General features: G+C 50.1%; 5 protein-coding genes across 5 annotated transcripts; 1 reads left to right on the top strand and 4 right to left on the bottom strand.

Annotated features, from left to right (window-relative positions):
* Nucleotides 1–786: 786 nt before the first annotated feature.
* Nucleotides 787–3,082, bottom strand: BDW70DRAFT_152742 (Zn(II)2Cys6 transcription factor; the record flags this gene model as incomplete). Its single annotated transcript, XM_073739491.1, has 3 exons — nucleotides 787–1,680; nucleotides 1,747–2,782; nucleotides 2,841–3,082. 3 exons carry the CDS (start codon nucleotides 3,080–3,082, stop codon nucleotides 787–789), a joined length of 2,172 nt encoding a protein of 723 aa, XP_073592909.1.
* A 5,366-nt stretch (nucleotides 3,083–8,448) lies between these two features.
* BDW70DRAFT_152741 (uncharacterized protein) lies at nucleotides 8,449–9,204 on the top strand (the record flags this gene model as incomplete). Its single annotated transcript, XM_073739490.1, has 4 exons — nucleotides 8,449–8,633; nucleotides 8,693–8,854; nucleotides 8,916–9,043; nucleotides 9,104–9,204. The coding sequence occupies 4 exons, from the start codon at nucleotides 8,449–8,451 to the stop codon at nucleotides 9,202–9,204; spliced, it is 576 nt and encodes a 191-aa protein (XP_073592908.1).
* Nucleotides 9,205–10,142: 938 nt separating this feature from the next.
* BDW70DRAFT_170567 (putative MFS sugar transporter) lies at nucleotides 10,143–12,014 on the bottom strand (the record flags this gene model as incomplete). The annotated part of the gene is made up of 3 exons (XM_073742967.1): nucleotides 10,143–11,070; nucleotides 11,150–11,398; nucleotides 11,456–12,014. 3 exons carry the CDS (start codon nucleotides 12,012–12,014, stop codon nucleotides 10,175–10,177), a joined length of 1,704 nt encoding a protein of 567 aa, XP_073592907.1. The 3' UTR covers nucleotides 10,143–10,174.
* A 1,604-nt stretch (nucleotides 12,015–13,618) lies between these two features.
* Nucleotides 13,619–17,282, bottom strand: BDW70DRAFT_142275 (bifunctional cytochrome P450/NADPH--P450 reductase). Its single transcript, XM_073737905.1, has 3 exons — nucleotides 14,737–17,282; nucleotides 14,482–14,678; nucleotides 13,619–14,426 (listed from the first exon to the last, which is right to left on the bottom strand). Exons 1-3 carry the CDS (start codon nucleotides 17,101–17,103, stop codon nucleotides 13,736–13,738), a joined length of 3,255 nt encoding a protein of 1,084 aa, XP_073592906.1. The 5' UTR covers nucleotides 17,104–17,282; the 3' UTR covers nucleotides 13,619–13,735.
* A 4,706-nt stretch (nucleotides 17,283–21,988) lies between these two features.
* On the bottom strand, nucleotides 21,989–23,624 carry BDW70DRAFT_170563 (Zn(II)2Cys6 transcription factor; the record flags this gene model as incomplete). Its single annotated transcript, XM_073742966.1, has 3 exons — nucleotides 21,989–22,899; nucleotides 22,951–22,991; nucleotides 23,039–23,624. 3 exons carry the CDS (start codon nucleotides 23,622–23,624, stop codon nucleotides 22,018–22,020), a joined length of 1,509 nt encoding a protein of 502 aa, XP_073592905.1. The 3' UTR covers nucleotides 21,989–22,017.
* Nucleotides 23,625–23,945: the final 321 nt, after the last annotated feature.

Below are 23,945 nucleotides of genomic sequence, written 5' to 3'. Positions count from 1 at the left end.
GAAGACTGCAGCAGTCGAGCTGTCAACCAAACTCTCAGCCCGGCGCCGTCCCGACCAGCCCTTGCCCCGGACCAGGGGTGCCCAGAATCGGGTCGGCCGTCTGTACCGTATATTGGCCTCCGATTATACCTACGGAATCCCGGTACTCCTTTACATTTGCCCGTTTGTAAGAAAAAAGTGGTGGTTGGGCGATTATTGACAGATTCATGATGTATAGGGATCTTGGGATGATAGACATATCCAGACACCTACGGTCCAATTCACATACACATACACAGCAACTATTCTAAGCTCGTCCCTCATACTATGTGGAGTGGGATCGGATCGGGTTTCCAGAGTTTCCTTCACCCTGTCTTTGCCTACGCGTCTCTTGACCTAGCCCTGACCCACCTTCCATTCCTCGGCTAGATCGTCCAGGCTAGCACGGGGAACCCAGACAGGCGGAGAGGCGGAGAATTGCTGTTTTTGGGTGCGGAGCAGGCGGACATCAGCAAACTCGGGACCGGTGGCGTGTTTCTGGCTTCAGGACTCCGTAATCTCACCTGGTGACTGGCGTGCCAAAACTCTGATGCAATAGCATCAGTCCAGACTCGTCCCCGGATTCGATCAGGCGGCCGCCGTTCGGATGGAGCACGAGTCAGAGTCCGGGATCTCTGAGTACCCTTACGGTATAGCCGTCTGTTAGCCGAACTATGTGTTGTGATGCGGAGGAGGGGGGAGTTAGGCTCGTCTAATTGATTCTGTCATTGCTTACTAGCGTACAGAGCAGATGCAGAGACCGAAATACTAAGCGGGGTTCGGCCCACGGTTTGGAGGTTCAGCGAACGGTAACGTCCCGTCTGGAGCAAGGGAAGTGAGTTCAGGCCACAGAGCGTTCGGCCCCCAGCTCAGGTACTCCCACATATACTCCGGCGGCAAGTTGTCGAAGAATCCCACGGCCTCATCGACAGGCCGACCGCGTGGCGCCTGCTCGCCATTGTAGTCGTTTGCCACCGGGACTCTCTCGGGCATGGCCATGTCCATAGGAGCGTCGCTGTCTGCGTCCAGTGGGGGGTCGCCGGTACCCTGAAGGATGGCACCAAAGAGATTGGAGATGACCTCGAAGGTCCGTCCAGCCGTGGGTGAATAAGGTCTCATTCGCTGAAGAGCCAGGATTGCAGTCTCCACTTGGCGTTTGCAGGAGTCAGCCGAGGCTTCCAAGTTGTTGTCTACAGGGATGCCCGAGAGACAGATCAGCGGAACCATTGTCGCTTGGAATATGAACCAGACAGCGTTCCAGCCTATCATGCGATTCATGCTCGTCGTCTGAGCAATGTCGAGGATCACCGTCTCTGCGAGTTCACGACATCTTCGGATAGCAGTGCGTTCGTCGGCTCGCACAGCGAGGAAAGGAATGCGGCGCATGGTCTGGTTCAACAGTCTGGGGCGGTACAGGAGCATCTGTTGGGTATACAATCTCCATCGCATCACCGTGCGAACGGAATAGATGCTCTCGGGGTACGGCTCGGAGTCCCTGAGGATCGGAGGCAAATTGTTCCACCATTGCAGAAGTTGTGCGTCCAGGTCGCACATCTCGGTGTGCGTCAGAGCTGGTGGTGTAGCGAGCGATTCCTGGATTTTCGAGGCGACCTTTACAAACTCGACGTTCTCAATCAACGGTACGATCTCGAGGTAGTTGTCCTATACCATAATAGCCATGTTAGAATCAGGATCTTCTTTTGAGGGAGCTAGAGAATAGAGTATTACCTTATCGATCAACCGAGGCTTATTGACTGTAATGCTTGCCGTGAAGAAGTCCATCCCAGGCCTTCCCAGCGTCTCCTGACCCCAGATCTCGAGGCAGCAAAGTGACCACCAGACGCGCCGTCGGAACTCCTCGTGCGCCGCTTGGGCCGGGTCATGCACGGAACGGCCGTCGCACAGCTCCCGGTGAAGGCCTAAGGTAAGCGCCATCCGCAGAGAGGCTCCCATCAGGGAATACGCGAGGTTCGGTTGACTGGTGTAATGGCAGTACCAGCCTCCCATGAGGCCCAAAGTCTGTACAACTTCAAGGCTCGGGTTGCCCAGCGAACCCAGGTTCAGACGGCTCATTGCACTCTCAAAATAGGTGCAATGGGCTCTGTCGTTGACATCCACGGCGGCGATAATGCTGCCGAGAGCGAGGACAGTGTCGCGTAATGCCAGCCATCGTGCATCCTGTCGATAGCCGGCTCGATGCGTTTTGCGAAAGGCATCCTCATCTAAGAGCGGTGCGAATGAGTGAAAATTGGCAAAATATGCATCTACCAACTGTGTCTCTGTAAATTGAAGCGTGGCGAGCGTAGTCGAGAGCGGACTGAGAGGCTCTTCGGGCTGTTGCCGGGGGACTGTCGGAGAAATTGAGAAATTGTACCCTGGGAGGTTCCACGCAATGGCTTTCAAGGCGGCCTGCACCGATGAGATGCCTAGATAGGAAGTAGGTGGTCGGGCCAGGAGCGACAGAGCGTTGACGTCGTCAGAGATCTGACCGCTGGACGAGGCTGACGGAGCACCAGGGATTTCGCCCAGCTCGTCTCTCGGGATGGAATGCAGCGATTCCAGGCTGGGTCTCTCGATCGGCATCACGGAAACCCCAGTCGTTACAGAGGCTGTCGTGGTGGGCGAGTCTTGCATCTGGGAAGCGCCGCCGGTCATCAGTTCCAGCAGTTTCTCGCGTGGTAAATTGACAAGCTGCTCTGGCGCGGTGCCGGGGAAGAGCCTTGTCAGGGTGCTGCGGTAATCAGGCGACGGGCTCGATTTCATACTAGAATTTCACGACCGGTTTAGCGATGATCTTTTTTGTGAGTCTCGCCTGCCCTTACTTTCGTAGCCGTTCGTACTCTGGATAGGTACACTCCTCAGGCCGCTTGTACCATCGGCACGCCTCACACGGCTTCTCGCCATTACACTTGACTTTGCGACGCCGACAGGAAGAGCAAGCTCGAGGTACGACGCCGCGTCTACCAGTACTGGTTCGACCCGTCACGCTTTTGGGGTTACGAGGGCCTGTTTCGAGGTCTTTTGAGGCGTTGGTGCCCTTGGTAGCTTCGAAGGCGATGAACATGACCGGCAGTAAGCAACGGGTTTAATGCAATGTGATGTGATGAGAATTGTGGGCTGCGTCAAGGGGCCCTAGATGCAGTGGAATGAAGGAGGGTTCTGCATGAGGATAAATAATGATGCATAAGGAACAAGGGGACAGTTGCAGTGGGGTAATGATTGGATTGTAAATTCCAACTAGCAGGCTGACGTTTGAGGTACACTGCGGGTGAAAAGTCTGTGCACACTAGTGACAATCATGATACACCGAAAGTTGTACTGTAATTTGGTTGTTAGAATCGTATACAACGTTCAGCACAGACTAACCTAATTTAGCCGAAATACGAATAAAACTTTCTTATTATCTTCATATGAAAATAAAACTTAATTTGGATATTGTTTGGTTCTACATATATAGGTAAAGCGCACACGATGTATATAGTCATTCATATAGAATATTGAATTCAGCTTCTAGTAGCTGCACTTTAAAATTTAACCAATTCACTAGATGATACGATTCCGGTAAGTAAAAGCTATTAAAGAACTACATAATATTCAAGTTAAGAAGGATATAATAAATTCTTGTTAATGAGAAGAGTTGGAGATTCATAGATTTATCAGGTTTTTATGAACTAGTACTAACATGTCCCTAGCTATAGTGCGATCCAGGGAGATCAGGCTGCAGGGTGATCAAAGTGACCTTTTGGTCCAGTTGGGAGTACACTTACCCTGACGGGGATTCTTACACTGGTACTGTTGCTTAGGAAAGTATATTATAAAGGAATCCGACGAACTACAGATATATATCCCATGAAGAATCCAGCCTATTATCAAGCTGATAATGGTATAAAGTATAAAAAAAAATTTGTCCGCTAAAGAAAGGCCTCATACAAAAAGAGCGCCACATTGTAACAAGCAGGCTCTATAGGTGCGGTCCAGGCAGACCACGCCATGGGGTCTGATCATGTCACAGGCTATGGCCTGGGTCTCGGTTATCGGCCATGCCCTCAACCAGTAGAACATTCTAGGAGGGTGGACAGAATCTGATGGAAGCTTAGGAGCACGTATATAGAGGGAGAAGAAGGCCTACCTTCATACTTCTTCTCCAAGCTTGTGATACTCGTGATTACATGACAGCTAGTTGAAAACAATACTACCTACTCCCGTGACAGATCATAATGACCTTTTGGCCTAGTTGGGAGATGCTTGCCTGGACATGTCTCTTACAATACCCCTATTCGATTAGTATTTATATCCGATATACATGTACACAAAATAAGAGTATATATATAGGAAATCACTTACGGTACTGGGCTCTTAAAAATATACTATGAAAGGTAGCTTAATTCTATATAAATTCAAACAAATCGTCTTTATACTTCAAGTTTTGTTTATATTCATGAAGTATCTATAGTTTATTGATGTATTATTCCTGAAGCTTTACCCTTATTAAACATAAATCTCACAAGATATAATGCTATTCTTGGTAATTTATATAATCGATTTCCAGGCTTAGAAATCAGCTTCTGGATTTTGACCTTACAAATAGTTCGGCGAATAGGAAAGGCAGCTAGTATATTGAGTATTGGATTAATTCCACTCGTACATATTTAGGCTTCTAGCTATAGTATTCTCAAGATTTTATCAAGCTTTAAGTGGGAGCGATTTAAAGATTTGCTGTAAGCCCAGATTCTGACCGCGTATTGTAACTATGTACCCCACATTGCCTATCTTTTGGATGCGGAGGGTCCGTTACTGGTCGGGAAGACTTCTAGACTTCTTTGCCAACGCAGCGCCAACTTCCGATTGGATCTAAACGAAGTTCGAGTGGTTTTCCACAAGAGCGGAAGCTTAACAGCGGATCCTATGAAGCTAATTCTGCGGTCAACTTTTGCACTAAATCATAATCCTAAGCGAGCAGAGTCCCCCACGGGGTCAGTCAAATGGCGTTTAGGCCACCCCGGCTTCCTCTTTCTCTTCCTTCGCTAACCACAACTACATCCGGCTAACGTGCAAACACCACACAATTTCAGTAATTTTTCCCGCAGTGGGTCGCATACTGATCATCTAAAGAGCCCCAGGAGACAGCTGCCTATACTGCCAGAACAGGTCCGCCGCCATTCCAGTCCTGCGAGCGATAAATCCTGTTATTCTAACTCATCTGTGCAAGGTAGGCTTGACCACATACCGTCCGTGCTCTTCGAAGACGCATAGCTTCCCGGCCTCCTCGCTCACTGCAGCGTGTGCTCTGGTCCAGATACTGTGCCGCGAATTGTCGGAAACGCCTCCTGCCTTGTGTAGCCAAAACTTATATCCGGGCTTAAGGAATCATATACGAGCTGTTGTGTACAACTGGAATGTGCCAAAGTCAAATGTCAGTATCCCTCGGGAAGTCGCATCCCTTGGAGGTAATGTACAGAGGAGCCATCTGCCTCTGTGGTTGAGTCCATGCCTCTAGGCATGGCATTGATCAACTGATAGATTGTCAACCCTCCAGTATGTTCACCTTCGCCGGCGGTCACTATATGGCTAAGTTCAAAGGACTTGATGGAAGCAGTCGTTTCATTGGCACAGCAGTAGACAGAGACTTCTCACAACAATCTCACTTCAGGAGCGAGCTAGCTATATGCGTGCGATCCGGGAGACTGGAAAATGGGGTCTGATCATTCTGACCTTTCTGGTCCAGTTGGTCGTCTTGCTTCTAGCGCCAGTTGCTCTTGTCAAATTTGACTCAGTTAGCTATTCCTCATTCATTCGATATCGATTCTTGACGCAGAACAATTTTTGCCTATTTAAGGACATAGGGAGTAGAAGCTCGCTGCTAGAGCCTGGAGTTGGGGTCCAGGCCACGATCAAGAAAGTAGTGAACAATGCGAGGGTCCTGGTGAAGGTTCCTGCCACGGAGAGTACGATGTTCGTGCCAATACGCAAGCCCGGTGTTGAAAGAGGCAGTCAAATATCGGCGTGCAACATTAGTGTTGTGAGCTTGAGTTCCTCGTCGAGGTCTTTGACAATTAGTGCCCAGTGGCATTGACTTCATGCGTTTCTGACAAGTCACTAAAGCAGCAGGCGTCGAGGAGACTCGGTAGAAGGCATCCCTAGGCTCCATTATCTGATACCAGAGAGCCGGTTCAGGTGGTGATATAGATAGTAGGATAGCTGTCAGTTATCCGGATTTTCTTTTATATCGAACCTTTTATCTAGTTCTATACTACCTTATTAGGGTTTAGATTAGGTAAGAAGCAGGCCAAGTAATAGCTAATCCTAGAGAAAACTTCCCTCGCTATCCTGCGAGTTCAGGCTACCATAAAATAGGCCTCTGTTAAATTTACTAACAATCTTTCAAATCTTTATATTTTATATTTCTAATCTAGAGTTAGTCAGGCTCTGTTTAGGCAGTATGAAATAATTTTATAAAACCTAGATTTACGGTTCGACCCTGCAGCCTGTCTCCGTATCGCAGTATATCCCGTAATCATTCCAATAGTTTACAAACGTAGTCAGTCTGGATCCATGCTGCTTCGCCGGACAGGCGAAATCGTCAGGCCGTTGGGCATTGGACACTGCTTTAAAATTTGTGGTGGCGGTTGACTCATTTTGAAACCGTAAGTAAGCCGTTCTAGAACCAAGTTAGAAACGGATAGTACCAAAACCCCATCCAGAGTACCGTCAAACTGGGTTAGTGGAGCTGGTTAAATACAGGATTAAATTGTTACTTACAGAATTATCGGCTAGTAAGTTCTGGTGTCCCCATGTCGGTCATAAAGGTAACAACATTGCCGTTCATAGTGAAACTTGGTCAATCAACTGTCACGAGTATAGCCCGCCTTTTCGGCCTTGTTGACAGCGTTGAGCGCATCCGCCTGTGCGGGTCAAGGTAGCAGAAGATAGAGTAGTCGCGGCAGATATAGGATGAGCTGTCTTGGCTACTACACTATTGAATACTGACATCTCTCTGCTCGACCTCGCATACAAACAGCAACCATTATTATTCCAAAGCTGACAATTATTGAACTCTCAATCGTAAAAACGAACGCAAAGCGCAGGAAGTACCAAATATATGAAGATATCCTCCACAATGTCCTTTCAAGGCCAGCATGTGTCCCCACACAGCTTCTACAATACCGCGTGGCGCGATGGATAGAATTGAATGCATAATAAGAGCACAAGGATCAGAAACCAAGTAACTGATCTGCAGATGCCAGGCGATCATTAGGCGCTGGTTCTGTGGTCTCCAGCCATAGAGAGTCCATTAGACCCCGGCCCTTATCGGCAACTGCTTGACCGGAGCCCCGGTGCTGTGAAGATCCGGGAAGGACCGTCTCAGCAAGGACGGTATCTTCGGCGTGCCGTCCCTTCGTCGATCCGAACTTCTAGTTGGCATTCCCATAGTCAGGCCACGCTGCTCAGAGCAATAAAGTGGGCTGGTCTAGAGAGGCTCCATCCTGTCTCAGAGAGAGCGAATTTGAAAGTAGATCACTCACCGACTAATACTCAAGTTGCAGCGGAAGCAGGACAGCAAAGGATCAGGAAAGCTAAGCCACCTCTGCAGACCTGTCCTTTGCACGTGGATTATGTGCAGGGTAAAAAGGGACCGTTTTGCCAAGGAAGCAGTCCCTGAGCTTGAGGATGATTGGGATATCGCCAATGCCTTGGTCACCTATCGATGGTCAGTCACTTTTAGACGGCCTGATATCTCTGCGCTTAGCCGGGCAAGCCTCTTCGAGGTTGCGGTACGGCTCCAGAGCTCGGAATTCGCAGTTACCACAGGGGAAAGTCTAGACAATGACCTAAGGGGCTTCCGAAAAGCTGGTTGGCGGGATGGTCCGCCTTACCGCTCAAAGTTCGGTTTGCCGACTCTAAGACAACGGATCAGGACGGGAAGGAGATACCTAAGACCTCAGACGGTGAAGACATGAAACGACTAGGATAGCAGAGAGCTTTACGGGCTACCCGTCCGCTACTACGCCCGTTGCCCTGCATAAATTTTAGACCCACCTGTCCTGATAACCACGTTGTAAGCCACAAGAGCTAGTATGCTAAGAAAAGTGTGTGGAAGAAATATCTGCAGGCCAGGGGGCGTATTAGTTTAATGCACCCCAGTTTGGTTTGAAGCCACCACGTTGATCTTCATTGCCAATATCCGAGTCTCCGACCAAGTCTGAGGGGAGGGTCAGACGGAAGTCCGTGGCTGTTCAAGTTAGCCGAGTCTTTTTCTAAAACTTCGGCCACCGTACTGTATACAAACATTTTTGGAGCTCTGCATGAGAACGTTATAAAAGGCCCAACATCTGCCTCTCTTCTACCAGTCCTCTACAACCAACCACATCTGCAACGCAACCGCAACAGACAGTCTCAGTCAAACTCCAAGCTTTGATCTCAAACGACAACATGAAAGGCCTCCAGATCCTCACCTCATCCATCCTCGCCTTGGGAGCTCTGGCAGATCCCTCCGCACAGATGGACAAGAGAGCTGACCGCGGTTCCTATACCGTCTCCGGACTTGGCCAGCGCAAGCAGGCTATCCTGAACTCGGGTGGAAACACTCTTGATCTCGCCATCGCCATGCTTGAGACGTAAGTTAGGCTCTATTGGCTAATCATTACAGACCACCGGGTATTGACCAGGACACTAGTGAGGATATGTCAACCAACTACGTCTACGGTGATGCGAAGACCCGGGACGCTGCCAACTTCGGCCTTTTCAAGCAGAACTGGGGCTTGCTGCGCGTTTGTGCTGATCGGGCTGGCTTTGTCGGCCAGTCTGAGGATGAGTGGAATAACGGTGCTAAACTCAAGTACGAGCTCCCTTGGCCTTGCATTGAAGATCTACCCTCTAACCCAAGTGCCTGTGCTTAGTTCGGACTTGTATGCCGATGTCGCCTCCCGCTGGGATTGCCAGGAATACTATGGCGAGCAGAAGTGGTTCGCTGGCCACCGTAACGGTGAAAGCGGACTCAATAACCCTAACACCGATGATATCAACAGTAATTGCGCCCTCCCCACTATGAGAGCTACTAAAATACAGATACTAAACCGCCGCATAGACTACAAGAATGCCGTCTACTGGATCAAGGAGCAAATCGATAGCAACCCCGCTCACAAGTCCGATGACACCCGCTTCTGGGTCGATGTTGTGGCTATTTAAAGGAAGCCAGCGAATGCTCGGAGAGGAGGATGAGCACGGCGCTCGTTCGAATTCACTCCAAGCCAGGCAGGACATACCGTCTTGTATCCTTCTATTCTTCTACCCTCTTTGTCTAGTCCCCTCTCAGGCGGGGTGTGCTCGGAAAGGAAAAGGATGGGCATGGCCCTCATTCAGATCCAAGCCAGCACAAAGCGGACCATTTTTGTATTTTTAGTTCTCTTGCACAGTTTGGCCAGTGGCCATTGCAGCAATTAGACATTCTTCGTTTCTGCCTTAATCAGCTCTACTCTGGAGTAGATGCAGTTGCTCGAGTGCACGTTCTCTTTATTACAAGATAGGACGATCCGCAAAGGACGACACAGCAAGAAGCAGAGTCGTGTTCAAGATGCGTCTTTTCCATATGCGATGTATATAGAATCGATTAATTAAATAAAATTTAGACTTCCTGTCTCAAACTGAGACCAGAGACGCTTCGTATTACTATCATTAACAGGTATCCACTACTTGCGAATATAAGAGCTCTCTTATCTACCGTCCAACAGGCAACATAGATTGGCATCAAGTAGCTTGAACTAACATGTAATAGTGTTATAGCGAACCAAACTCTGTTTAGTCCCACAGCACCACATGCCTCGAGCTGTTATGTAGTCGAGCCAGTAAGAGTAACATTGTCCGTTCGGAAACAGGTGCATCCTATTGGGTACCAGGGATCACAGCCCCCAAGGTACTCCGCAGTAGTGCTGTCTTTCCGTTTCAGTATCGTCCCCACCCAATGGAACCCTCGGTTTCAAGGGTTCCCGCTTACGTACTCAGAGTGAATACCGTACAGTACGAAGTAGGCAACCTTGTCTTGACGGTGTTCATCTTGTTCTGCCAGAACGAGTGCTTTTATTATTTATTAATTTATTCATTCATTTTTATTTTATTTTATTTTTATTTCTATGCTCATGACATAGCGGTGACAGCAATGTCACCAAACCGCTTCATCTCCCGACTCGCTGAATATATCAAAATACCCCCTCGTCATAAGGCGCCTCTGGAGCTCTCTGAACTTGCTCGTCTTTGCCTTTTTCTCAAACAGGATATCAATCTCCAGATAACTCAACCCGAACGTCTCGGGAAGCCGCCAATAGCACCAAACGAAACAGATCGCACTAAACCCCAAGAAGAAAAAGCACGATTTTCCCTTCCAGTTCCAGGCGGTGGGATTTAGCATTCTTGGAGTGATGATGTTCGTGACGAGGGCCGCCACATTATAAGCAATACGCGCTAGCACGACGGTCTTGACGCGAAGCCGCGTCGAAGGGATCTCCGCAATGAGGACGTAGCAGAGAGGGCCAATGCTGAGGTCATAGACGAATGTCAAGACCAGGATCATGGATCCCACGGCCCACGCCTGCGCGTTCGTCTGTGGCATGAAGCTCATCCCTCCAGTGATGGCAAGAAGTGTCATAGACGTGGCGAGGCCAAGGAGGTAAAGCCGCCGGCGACCGACTCGCTTCATCAGAAACCAGGATAAGACTCCCCCGACGATTGCGAGCCCGTACATGCCGACGGCGAGTGAGAGAGCATCTTGCGAAGCAAGGCCGGCTTGCTCGTAGAAATATGCCGCATACGTTGCGGAACTGGAGAACGACGCCTGCTGCGTGATCCAGATCATGCAGGTGATTTCTGTGCGTCGGAGGTCGATGCCTCGAAAGCAGTCGAGGTAGGCCATTCGGCTCGTGCCCAGGAATTTCTCGGCCTCGTTTGTATGCTGCATCATGGAGACCGTCCCGTCCACATTGACGCCGCCGTGCCGTGACTCCGTTAGTTGGAGCAACACTTTTCTGGCTTCGTGAGGCCGTTCTTTGCGGATCAACCACCCTGTTTCGGAATCAGCTTCGGCCCTGCAAACGCTGGGCTTGGAGGAGACGTATGGGATTTGGGGCTTGGGGTGTTGTACATGGTGATTCGGGTGCGAAATAGACGCCAATAAAAACAAGGACAGCCAGTGCCCACTGGATGGCAAACGGCCCGCGATATGCCCATTCGGATTTGCTGGTTACCAAGAGCCGAGCGACGCCCACGGCTGAAAGCTGGCCGAGGAGCCAGCACATGTTGACACTGCTCAGAAAGTACGCCCGGAGCGCGACCGGGATGACATCGGCAGCATATGTCGTGCACAGAGTCTGGAAGATGCCCCAGGGGATTCCTGATGATGGTCAGAACGGACGTTCCATTTGACAACAGCGAAGCGTCTCATGTTTACCGCAGAGGACCTGCGCCGCCAGCAACATTCGCGTACTCACAGCGAAGAACTCGAGAAATATAAAGACAGAAAGCACAAACAGGGCCCCAAGGATTGTTCGACGGTAGCCAAAATAATCGGCCAGGTACCCGTTGACGAGCAAGCCGAGGATCTCGCCGACCACAGCCCCGGCTGTCAGGCTGGCCTGCCACGTGGACGAAATCTCATGCGTACCCGGTTTTGACGGGACAGGCTCTCCATATTTCTCCCTGAACGCCGGGAATGTAAAGAAACTGGCGATTAGTGCGGTGTCGTAGGCTGCCATTACAATTGTGGTAGAGAGCACAATAGACCACATCATTGCCTTGGGGTAGAGGCGGCACCCCTCGAGAAAGGAGAGGCGCTGCTCCGCTTGAGTAGCCGCCCTGGCACTGCTTGAAAGACGCTGCAGGCTGGGGATACTGGCGGACAATTCATAGAATATATCCCGGTCGGAGTCCACCGCTGCTTGCTCTCCGGGAAGCTGGCGTACTGTTGGGAGGACAGAGGCTTGAACTTCCTTCGGCAGAATGCCCGTCATATGTGCCATCTGATGAGAAAAGAGTTGTTGAAATCTTACTTCGAACGGCCTGTGAGGAAGATGGAAGGGGATGAGCAGGCTTGTTATCAACGGTCATGGCTAACTCTCAGCGCCGACAAACTCTTTCCCTGTGGCGAACGGACAGCCTCCGCATTTTGAGTCTAATCGCGGGGAAAGGCTCCAAAGGGCTGGCTTTATGAGCCATGTTTTCTAACTGGCCTTGTCGCCAAAGGTTCTTCTGATATCCGAGACAGAGAACTAGCCGATTGGTGAGAACAAGCGACGAACGAAAAACCCCAACCAGAAAGTCACATAACCAATTCATATGAGGGCCTTGGTGCGTAGAAAGCTGCGGTCTGGACCGATCCAATTATCGTGATGACGTCGACCCACTGGGCTATATAGTACATCCCAACTCAGAGTTCAGTTACTGTACCCATCGGGGTCCCTTATTGTCGATTGCTCGATGGCTCTCTGCGTCGAGCCCTAAGGTAAATGAACTACTAGCATGCCGATATCACAGTTTAAGCATTAATTCTGGATGGCTGCGTCAAGGGAGAACAGTCGCCCTGTTTTGGTACGCTGCTCATAAGGAAAGGAGTAGAAGTGGGCGAGTAAGCCTGAGGTTCCAGCAGAGGGCTACATCACTATATGCTTTACCTTGAGAGTCACTATCTGCAGAATTGTATTACGTTCCTCTTCAGTCTGTCTGAGACTGGATCAGCCGCTGCGTTCGCTTCTCTCATCTTGAACCGAGTGGATGGGATTGAAGATGGTCATTATTTCAGTGCTCACACTCTACATATCAAAAGTATACCTAGCAGTCATTTGCGTCCTGTCACTGGAAACCATCACCCCTTGTACATGAATTAGGGCTTGACGTACAGAAACAAGGTTAATTGGACGGTCGCCCGTACCATACTTCGCTAGCTGCGCGCCATCACGGATCAGTAGTCTTGGGAGGCGGAGAAATTCCCGGCAAAGAATCAACTCAGCGGCCATCTTATCTGATGACAACATGACTCTGAAGTAGAATAGAAAGCTAACTGTATTTGCCACGGTCTCGACCTGAACAAGCTTTACCGCGCTATCCGTAGGTCAGAACGAGACCGAAGCCCGGGATGGAATGAATCCCGCACTCGCCCACAGATTTCGCTGCCCCAGCTTCAATACGCAAACTAGAACGGTGTAGAGACAGGAGATTATGTTACCAAATCGGTCATGTCAGATTGATTAAGATTCCTGGGCATTAAGGATGTTCTCTACCATGTATCTGGTTTGAGAGTGCCTCTCTTCAGTGCTTATGGTATCACCCCCTCATCTCTGTTGCCCAGGTACCCTGCCCGCAAACGGGGGCAAGATCTCACAAGGAAAGCTTACATCGAATGCTCAAGTGCGTTGATAGAACTCAAGAATCTGCATGGGTCCGGATGTAGGGCGTCCATCCGGGCCAAGGGCCCTAACTCTTCCGTGGGGAAGATGGACAGTCTAAGTGAATCTACCCCTTGGGTAATGGACTTGGATTGTATGGTATGGAGGTAGCAGGGTGGCTGAAAGCCCGGTTTACTTCATACAAAATAAAATGCATACTCATATTTTCCCATGTTAAAACAGAGATTACTGCTAAAAACAACCCTCTAGGTCTCCCATGACTCCGATAACCTTCCTGTCCAAAAACGCGGCGAATCCTATCCCATCCACAAAGCAGATAACACAAAAACCTAATCGAAAACATCCATCACATATCGCACATTCCTCTGCTCGTCGAACCACTTCTCCGCCTTGCCACTGTCCGAACCGTCGCCGGTCGTTTCCATCTCGTCCCGCAGGACCGCAACCATGGCGCTTCGAACCGACTCAGCCAGCGCCCCCGAACCACAAACATACACCCTCGCACCGTCCCTCCACAACTTCACCACATCCTCCCGATCAGCCAGAATCCGATCGTCCACGTGCCGACACCCTTTAATGTCGTCAGGTTGCCGGCTGAACGCCCATCGGACATCCACGACCCCGCGGGCCTGCCATTCCTCCAACTGCTCCCGATAGAGATCATCTACCCCGGGAGCCCGACATCCGAAGAAAAGCAATGCCGGAGCCAATTTGCGGTCCTTGTCTTGTTCCATCATCACCGCCCTCTCCTGCAAGAATGCTCGGAAAGGGGCAATCCCTGATCCCGCCGCGATACAGATCATCGGCGTGGTTTCCGGCTCGCTGGGCAATCTGAATCCCGATGAGGGGTTTTTCCGCACTGTCACTTGGAGATGATCGCCTGCGCTGAGAGAATCAAGGTAAGAAGTTGCAACGCCGAGATGGCGGGATCCATTGGAGCGAGAGCGTGACGGGGCGTCGAGAACGGAGATTGTTATGGTGGCGGTAGTAGGGGTAAGGAGGGGCGAGGAGGAGATGGAACTGTTTTGTCTCGCTGTTAGACTGGACTATAAGGAGTGAGAAGGAGGAAACTGACTATTGGCGTATGCGCATAGATGGAAGCATTAGTAGGAAGGTTCCCAGTGGGAGATCAATTGCGGGATGTTGTTCGAGGATGTCAAGGACTGAAATGCCCTTTGTGAGGATCTCGGCTGTGTAGGTTTCGTTAGCGTAGGTTCGGAGGATCTTCTGTACGTCCGGGTCCGTCGTTGCATCGGCCATGACCCTCAAGTCCTATAAAAAAAGTGTTGGTTATCTGTTGATGTTTGAGCAGACGACGGTGCTAACATACTTTGCGAGTAGCGGGCTGGGAGAGTTCGACATAAGTACTGAAGATATCGTTCGCCGCTACGGGCCCGTCTGTGGGCAGGGCAGTCGTTGGCCCTGAGGCTGCAATGGTGATCTGCGCATCCCAGGACAGCTTGAACTGCCGCATCGCTCGGCGAACGGTCTCGGGCGGGTTGATAGGCAGCACTGCGAGGTAATCGCCTGCAGTGTAGCTTACGCCATCTGGCAAGCGAATCTCCAGATGTTTCTTACGCCGCTCCTTCTCGCTCTCGGAGGTAAGCAGCCGGGTTTCCACAACCATCGCCTGGCCCACATCCTGACGCAAGGCTTGTGTCCTCGAGTTGGAGACAGTCACCTCTACAGCCGCATTAGAAGCTGCCTCCTGGCCAGCGGATGAGCCATGGGGCTGCGTGTTTCTGTCTGCGCCATACTGCGCGACTAGACGAGACCAGAGCACATCGTCGGCCCATGTCTCAAATGTCGAGAATAGCTCATCAGTGGATACATCCGCCAACCCCAAATCGGTGAGGCGAGTGCCACCCAGCTTCTCCAGCAAGCTGTCGACCAGCTTAGGGATGCGGTGAAACGTCTGGGCCCACTCCTTGTTGCCGCAACCGAATACAGCAAAGTCGACTCCTTTGAGCTGTGATGATTCATTCTGCTGCTCAAGTTCTTCCAGCCAAGAAACGAATTGTTTCGCGTTCTCAGGAGGCTGTCCTTCGTATGAGGAGGTTACAATCACGACAGGGTGGTCCGTAGGGAGCGCGGAACGACCACTGTCAAGACCGTCAAACCGCATCACGTGGAAGCCCTTGGACGGGGCATCGGCTGCAATACGCCGCGCTAGCGTTTCGCATGTTCCGCTATTGGAGCCATAAAGGATCGTCAATTGGGCACCAGTGACTGAATTATCTGCAGGGTTGGTGACAATTTTGTCCTGTGTCGCGGACTCAACAGCCAGCCCAGCCAGTCGACGCTCGAGTGTCGTCGGGGTCAGGCCGTGACGCAAGCGTGCTTTCATAAACATGTCTTTTGGTTTAATGGTCAATGTCTGTTTGAACTTGAGGTCATAATTAGGATCGGCTAGTGTGAAGTCGAAGTTCTGGAGAAGCATGGCCATGACCAAGAGAGCTTCCTGCCAGGCAAAAGGTCGTCCAATGCAAGCCCGCATCCCGTTGCCAAATGGCTTCCACGCACTTGGGAACTGTTTCAGGCGCGCGTTAAACAACTCGTCTGACATCCGCTCAGGCTTGAACTCCAGCGCGTCCTCTCCGTATACCTCAGGGTCCAAATGCGACTTGGCTAGGAGATTGACAATGGTCTCACCCGCCTTGACGGGGTACTTGCCCGCAAGGAGCGTATCCTCGAAGGCCTCCACCGTGAACAGGGGAATTGTCGCATTGAGACGGAGGGTTTCACGGAGAACACTGTTGATATAGGGAAGCTTAGACAAGTGCGATACTTCAATGACTCCCTGTCCAACCACCTCGTCCACCTCTTGCTGCGCCTTGCGGTAAGTTTCTGGGTGTTTCAGCAGTTGATAGAACACGAATGAGAGGAGGCCAGAGGTAGTCTCGTGGCCGGCAATCAGGAACGTGATTAGATTATCCATGATACTCTCGTCTGTCATTTTCTGTCCAGTTTGTGAGTCCACACCGCGCAGCATGGCCGAAAGGAGATCATTGCGATCGCTCTTCCCTTCCTTGCGCGCCTGGAGAACTCCCTGCGCTGTATTTCGGAGCACAGCAATGTCATCTTGGAACTTCTGATCGCGACTGCGGAAGAACACGGCCGGCAAGGGTGGCCGCCGCGGCTTCTCTCCAGCCTCCGTGAGAAAATCGCCCATGGCTTCGATGAACGGATGCAACACCGGTGAGTAGTAGCTATTGAATCTGTACCCCATCGAGCACAGCGCCAGCGTGTCCAGCGTCAGACGGGTGAAGTCGTCCGTCACCATGATGGGGCTGTCGGGGCCGTACCGCGCCCACTTCAGGGCGAGCTGGCTGGCAATGTCGTGCATCTCATCGAACATGCCTCGGATGGAGAGCGGCCCAAAGGCCGGCATCAGGACCCTATGGGCGATCTCCCAGTTGAGTTCGCCCATCTTGGCAGTGAATAGTCCATCATGGACACCTTCACGAATGTGCGCCAGGGCCGAATTGACGGACTTTCTGAAGCGCTTCTCGTCGCAGGTTTCGTTCACCAGCGCGTGGGTAGAAACGACGACGACCGTCCGGCCGGGGAATCGCAGTCGATAAATCTCGCCATGCTCCTCTGCTAGAGCGACCATGGAACCCAGGGGGAATTCCTGGTCAATTGTGCCAATGTTGCCGATCAATGGCAGCCCTTTGGGCTCTGGGATTTCGGCCATCGTGTTGTTGCAGACTGATCGATGGCAGGTGGTAGTGGGAAAGGGGGAGAATTAAGTATACAGGACGAATACTCCGTTCCTCGCCATCAGGTAATTAGGACTGCATTACGGGTGGATAAATTACCCTAATGCAATGGAAGACGACATAGAAGCCCATCAACCTCGGTTGATAGACTGACGACGTCAAAGAAATCATAGTGTAACAATGGATCACGTAATCTCAGCTTCCCAATTCGTTGTCGGCGTCTCCGAGTGGGCACGGAGCTGATGGGGCTTAGCCCTCTGCTGAAATTTCATTAGACCTTACCCAGGCAGCCTCCAGGCTGAAACACCCTCGGTTGATCTCTCGCACCCTGTCGCACGTGATTATGTCAAAGCGCGGTCCGGCAAGGAACAACTTTTATGCATATATCACATGACTATATGACATCTCGGTACGATCCCAAATCTCCAGTAACTTGGATCGCTGACTCCATGGTCAAGCAGGATTAATCCGTAGAACAGGTAGTACAGGAGGGCAGTATGTTCTGGCAAGTTTACAATCAGCGAACAATGTCACATTGCGCCAAAGACAGAAGTAATCTAATCTAGAAGGGAGGCTTATAGAAGACCTGCTCGGAGTCAGTATGGCGATCGAGACACCATCATACATAGATCTACAAAGCGGAGCAGATATAGGTATCCAAGGCAAACCTATTTCTGCTAGGTAGTCAATCCGACTAAACTTATGCTGTAATAGTCTGATGAAATCTTGGCACTGACGATCAGGCTGATGGCTGAGCATTAGCTCCTTCCCTTAACAGAGTATTAGAGTGAGATTGACTAGCGAGCCTCTCTGCTGTAGCCGGCTTATTGAAGCTTTAAGCTATTATGGAGGTCAATGGCAAAGCGATCTATAGACTCAGATGCATTGTTTTGAGATCAAAATAGCACTTACTACGCAGCAACTGGACTTTTCTATACTCGGCCAAGAAGTTGCAGCAGGTCAGGAAGGCCAAACTCTGCAACACAGAGCTTCCTGGTCCCTGGACGGACTTGAACACACTTAGGACTAGATCATCATCATCCCTTGATGCGGCCGTCTCAAGAACACTCATCGAGCTCCTGTCAGCTTCCTCGTTGGTAAGATGGAGAGCTTACTGGCGCGTATTTTGGACTGCCAAATCAATAGCCTTCGCGGCCTTGAACTCAAGGTTGAACTCAAGGGTGATCATAAACTTACAATGGTCTGATAAATTGATCTTCGCCTGTCTGCAAAACTCTTTTCACGGCCATTGTGAGTTCGCCATCCGATATGCCAGCCCTGCATACCAAAAAAAAAAAAAGAAAAAGAAAAAGAAAAAGAAGAAAAAGTCCAGGTTGCCTCCCATGAATGGTTCTTACCAATATCTTTGCTTGATTGGCCGACCATCTGGTCAGCGAGAAAGTCGGAGAAATCCCCAAGGCAATATCATTGACATCAATAGCAGCAACAGTCTGTACAGTCTACGAATATCAACGTGATAAAAGTACTAGTAAGTAATATCAGATGTTTGTACGTTATGTGATCTGGGCAATTTCTATTGCGCTCTATCTAGGGCAAGTGGGAGAGGATGATAGAGCCCTCCTTGCAGGGGTGGCTTGATCAACGTGGCAGATGAGACCTCACAGCGTAAGAAAGCTAGCAATAAGCTTCTGGTCCCTTCAATCTATCCTACAACCCTTAACAACTTATTCATACAACCGCGTAGCTAGCATGAACGCCATGTCTCCTTGAGCCATTAGTTCAAGCCTCAAACTTGGAAGCTTCTCCCTCGTCCTCAGTACCCTTGCTCACGGCCCCAGTAGCTTCAGATCCTCCCCGTTCAATTTTCCTCAGAATCTTCGCCGGATTCCCAGCGGCAACATGATAAGCCGGTATATCCTACATTGACACTGATCAGCCCATATTGCCCAGAAACTGTTGAGACATTTGTTAGGTAAAGCGATACATACCTTTGTAACTACACTCCCCGCGCCAACCGTACACCCATCCCCAATACTAACACCAGGCAGGATAACCACATTGCCCGCAATCCAACAATCAGATCCAATACTAATAGGTCCGCCATACTCTGGCCCCTGCGTCCCGTTGCGCAGGTTCGGGTCAACGGGGTGCGTTCCGCTAAACAGAGAGACGTTGGGACCTATCAGGGTCCGAGAGCCAATGGTGATCTTGCAAGTGTCCAGGATCACGCAATTAAAATTTATGAAGACGTCTTGTCCGACTTTAACGTTGTAGCCGTAGTCGATTGCGATAGGGCGCTCGATCCAGGGGTACGCGCTCAGAAGCGTGTCTTCGGCTTCTTCGAGCTCCTCGGCTGTTGCAGTCTTAGAAAGCTTAGCAGGGGGTGGGAGGGGGGCTGGGTCATTTGTGATTCTGCATTATGTAGAGGTTAGCTATGTCCGTTATTTGAAGGTTAGCTAGTCCGTTATGTGCGCTTCCATGTATTCACGCGGATGTAACTCACTCTCTCCAAAACTCCGCCATCTCCCTCCGACTCAGCTCCCCGGCGTTATTCACTCGATTGATTACTCGTGCACACCGCTTGCGCGCTTCAACGAGGTGCGGCGTAAAAGCGTAGTAAAGCTCACCGCGCTCCATGCGCGCAAGGTTATCCTCTTCATTGATATTTGTTAGCATGTTGTTGACTCTGCTTTGAAATACGTGAGAATTCGAGGTATGCTGTCAGAAAAGGATTCTGAGGAGGTTCTAAACCTTTAAGAACCTGCAGCTAGTGCTTTAATACTAACTTCCTCGCAATCTAGATATTCCGAGTATACCCCGTTGTCAGCACCATGTGGCCCGTGCCATGGATTGGAGTGGAGCAGTGTGGAGGCGCGGCTATTATTTCGCCGGGAAGGGTTAGTGCGAAGCTTAATATAGCCCTGTGGGTCTGGCAGATTTTAACGTGGCCTGCTAGAGCTTGAGCCTGAGCCCTAGATATATATTAACTCATACGTAATGACACCGCGCTTAGCCCGGCTAGGTGTTATTCAGAGCAACTAATCTGGAACTGGGAGGCAGCAGTGACTCCAGTGTGATCACCCCACATTCTAACTTCCTATCTCACTGTGCTCGATGATTGGGTTAGAGAAATTTACCTGGTTTGCGGCGGGGCATTGACAGCGTACGGTTCATTACTAACAGCTTACACTAAAACTGATCATATAGAATTGAATAAACCTCGCATGATCATCGTGCGAGGTATGCCTCCTGGAGGGAGAGGGTATAAATGGAAGGACCCTTTAGTTAAAGCCGTATCATTCCACATCAACTTCGACAAGACTCTTTGAGATCAGGGTTCACAGTTTTTAAATCATATACAGAATGGCAGCTACGAATGCATGTACCTGTTGTTGCTTTTGCTGGCAAAGGACGGCAGAGTGCCACTTCCATCCATACTCATGTTCGTTTATCTCTTTAGACGCCTGGCCCTGTTTACCTCCACCTCCTCAAACTATCCAAGCACTACTGATCACCATGATAATTTATAGGTGCTTCAAACGAGTACATGCATTTCTTTACGAGCTCTTGCGAGTCACATCACACCCTTCAAAGGACAGGTATAACTCCCAACGAGATACGCTTCATCTGCCACTTTGTCACCGTCATACCCCGCGCTTTTGTCTTGGCACCTCCACAGATATTCCCACCGCCGGTGCGACCTACAGAACAGGGTCGTGACTTTCCTTGCCAGAAGGCGAGGCCGGAGTCTGAGGCTTTTATATCGATGATAATCCGGTTGGCCATGCAGGATGAAGTGGTCCTGAAGGCTGTGCTTTGTCTGGGTGCGTCGCATCTAATCCGTTGCCTGTCATCGGCGACTCCACCAGCAAGTACTAGTCCAGCATTTGCCTCTGATGATGCAGTAAAAGAGAAACTTGTGTCCGAGAAGAATGCTCTAGTAGAAAGTACAGAGCACGCACTATCGCGGGGCGTTGATGTTTTTTGTAATCGTCTGAAGCAGTTTGAGACGCCTGATGGGTTATTACAAGAAGCAGAATCCTTGATTGCCGGATGTTGTGTGCTATACCTCTATGAAATCTCAGAAGGGGCTAGCAATGGGTCATGGCAACGTTGGTTGAACGGGTCGAGAGACATTTTAAACTCCCTTATGGATGCCCGGCGCACTCGCCCAGGAGAGTCGGGTGCAGGCGTTCTGCCAATTCATCAGCCTTTCATGGAGTTCTTCCGCTACCATCATATTCTTGGAAACTTGACGGACCATGCACAATTATACAACGATATATCATCCTCAAATTGGAGAAATATACTCAGACACTCAGGTGTCAGTAACGAGGTTCTGCCGCTTGATCTGATCGCACGCATTGCCGCTCTACGCTCGAAAGCTGATGTGGCGTCGTCAGGACCAGTTATCGCTCAGGCTGTTGCGATATGGAAAAACCTTGATGACTGGGAACCTAGAGTGGTTGGAACCGAGCTTCCATCTGATTATCATGCCCTTGCTCAGTCGTATACCGCCGCGTGTTTCATCTGGCTTTTTTCAATCCTGTATCCGGATAATATCGCCGACGAAAAGGTGCAGGTTGTGGTCCGTCATTGCTTGGAACATTTGTCGTCTATTAGAACGAGAGGCATACATCAGTTCCTCCTATTCCCAATCTTTATTGTTGGCATGGCGTGTATACGACAGGAAGATAGAACTGTACTTGAAGGGTTCTTAATAGAGATGGAGATGTACTGTCGAGGGAACGTGGACGCATGCAGTCGACTCATTCGGAAGACTTGGGAGAGTTATGACGCTGAGGTCGAACAAAGCTGGGATTGGATGTATCTGGTGGAGACGGACGGATTGAGTGTGGCAATAGTTTGAAGACTATAGCTATGTCTTCGAGTCGTTGGGTTCTTGAGTCAAGTATATCTTTCACAAGCTAAACAAGAACGGTTGGAAGGCCGAAATCCTGTAAGGTAAAGCCTGAGCAAAGGCTTGAGATATGGCTATTCAGGTCCAAAATTCGGGTATCTTCGTTTGGCGTAGCACTCTCATCTGTCTCAAGCCCCCAAAGTCGACGCAGGAAATCCACGGTCTGGGGAAAGATGTCTGTCCTCCAAGTCTTGTGAATGATGCGCAGTCGAGCTAAGATAATACGTCGGTGGGCATGAGTTAGTGCACAAAAACCCGTGATTACCAGCGGCCAAGCCAGCAGACCATTGGATGGGGAGTCGTGGGGAAGGGTTTCGAGTTCACTGACAAAGCATCCCACGATCTTCTGTAACTCCGGAGCCCGGGGCGAGATTAGGGGGTCAATAGCCTGTTTAACAAATATTAGGCATGCGAGGCGGTAAAGCTCAAATACCACCCTGTCATCGTAAGAGAAGCTGAGATGATTGACAGTCTCGAACATTTGTTCGCCCGGGTCATGTACAACCAGTGGAATTTTACCGATCGTGCTTCTAGCTTCCAGCTGAAACTCGATGCTCGCTAGTTCTGACCGTACAATTTCGGACATGTAAGGTGAATGCAACATCAGCCTGGTGATTCGGAAGATTGTTATGATCAAGTCCTGCGATGGACCTAAGAGCAGGCTTTGGCCGGTATGGTAGCCTACCGAGTCAAATATCTCGGAGGCGAGGTCCAATATAAGACTCGACCCATGCGTGAAAGACGTCAAAGAGAAAAAATAGCAGAAAATCTCCAGCAGAAATGCCCGTAGGCCGGGATCCGATGGGGTGGAGGATATCCTCTGCTGCAAGAGGAAAGCTGCGGCATTGAGATGTGGGAGCAGTCGACTTGTATCAGAGAAGTTGTGGGTCTGGCAGCGTCAATGAAACTATTCAGTTATTTCAATAAACAACAGTCATACCTCGTGCACGCATAACAAGAGCACCGCTAGTACAATATCGTCTGTCCAGTTAGCCAGCAGTAACTGGGCGAAAATTTGTAATACGTACCAGATACGTACGCCTCTTTAAATCTACACAGCTCTCTGTCAACTGCACTCCTCAGCCCAGCCACGGCTTTACCGTATAGTTCAAGAGATATCATTCTCAATTCCGGTTCGTCAAGCTCGTACTTCACCAGATCACCAGCCGATAGCGCCAGCAAACAATCCATGGTCAAAGAATGCCCCAACGCCGTTGGAATCACATGACGTAGAAACTGATCCCTTCGCCGACCATGGCTGATGGACATCCACACCGGACTGCATTCGGTGAAATGAGTCAAGAGGCGATGCATTATCGGTCGACTGGGCACAGCAAAGATAATCACCATTCCATCGAGTTCACGTGGGATAACTAAGCCGCTCGGCCAAAGTCGGTTCCGGCAGACACGGCGTCGGGGACGACGGCTTCTGGAATATACATCCTCAGCCCATTGGCACGGTAGGTGGTTCCTCGCACAGCCTCCGCACGTTGGATGGACTTCATCACACTTCTTCTTGCGGCGACGACAAATTAGACAGCCGGTTTTAGACCTCTTGCACATATGCCTTTGAGGAGTTAGTTCGTTCTTTTGGAGAGCACTGGCATCGGTCATGGCTAGCGAGTGTGTATTTCGCTCTTGTGCGTGGTCTTATATGTGACATCTTAAGACGAAGGTCAAGATGACTAAGCGGCGAGCACATGGCTAGTTGGTTACTGGGTAAAGAACGATTTACGCGGCGAAATTTTCCATTATCTATGGACAGGGTAATTATCTCCATGGTTCCAAACCATGCCTTGTGAGCACTTTTATCAATTTCTTTTATAGTGAGTTGATAAGGCAGACGCCACTGGGTTTAACGGTAGCTACTCTTCCCTTTAATCCGCATTGGCAGCAAAAAGTCCTTAACCAGTAATAAAAATGTCTCACTACTGC

Source organism: Aspergillus foveolatus (genome assembly GCF_047715535.1).
Source record: "Aspergillus foveolatus strain CBS 279.81 unplaced genomic scaffold BDW70scaffold_58, whole genome shotgun sequence".
NCBI lineage: Eukaryota > Fungi > Ascomycota > Eurotiomycetes > Eurotiales > Aspergillaceae > Aspergillus > Aspergillus foveolatus.
The sequence above is the reverse complement of the archived record's forward strand: the minus strand, read 5'-3'. Positions and strand labels throughout refer to the sequence as shown.

Excerpts from the sequence above, each read along its gene's own strand:
- BDW70DRAFT_142275 (XM_073737905.1), bottom strand. The coding sequence starts at position 17,103 with ATGGCCGAAATCCCAGAGCCCAAAGGGCTGCCATTGATCGGCAACATT. Across the intron at positions 14,679-14,736 it reads CCCAGCCCGCTACTCGCAAA|GACTTGAGGGTCATGGCCGA; the intron begins GTATGTTAGCAC and ends CTTTTTTTATAG. Across the intron at positions 14,427-14,481 it reads TCTATGCGCATACGCCAATA|TTCCATCTCCTCCTCGCCCC; the intron begins GTCAGTTTCCTC and ends GAGACAAAACAG.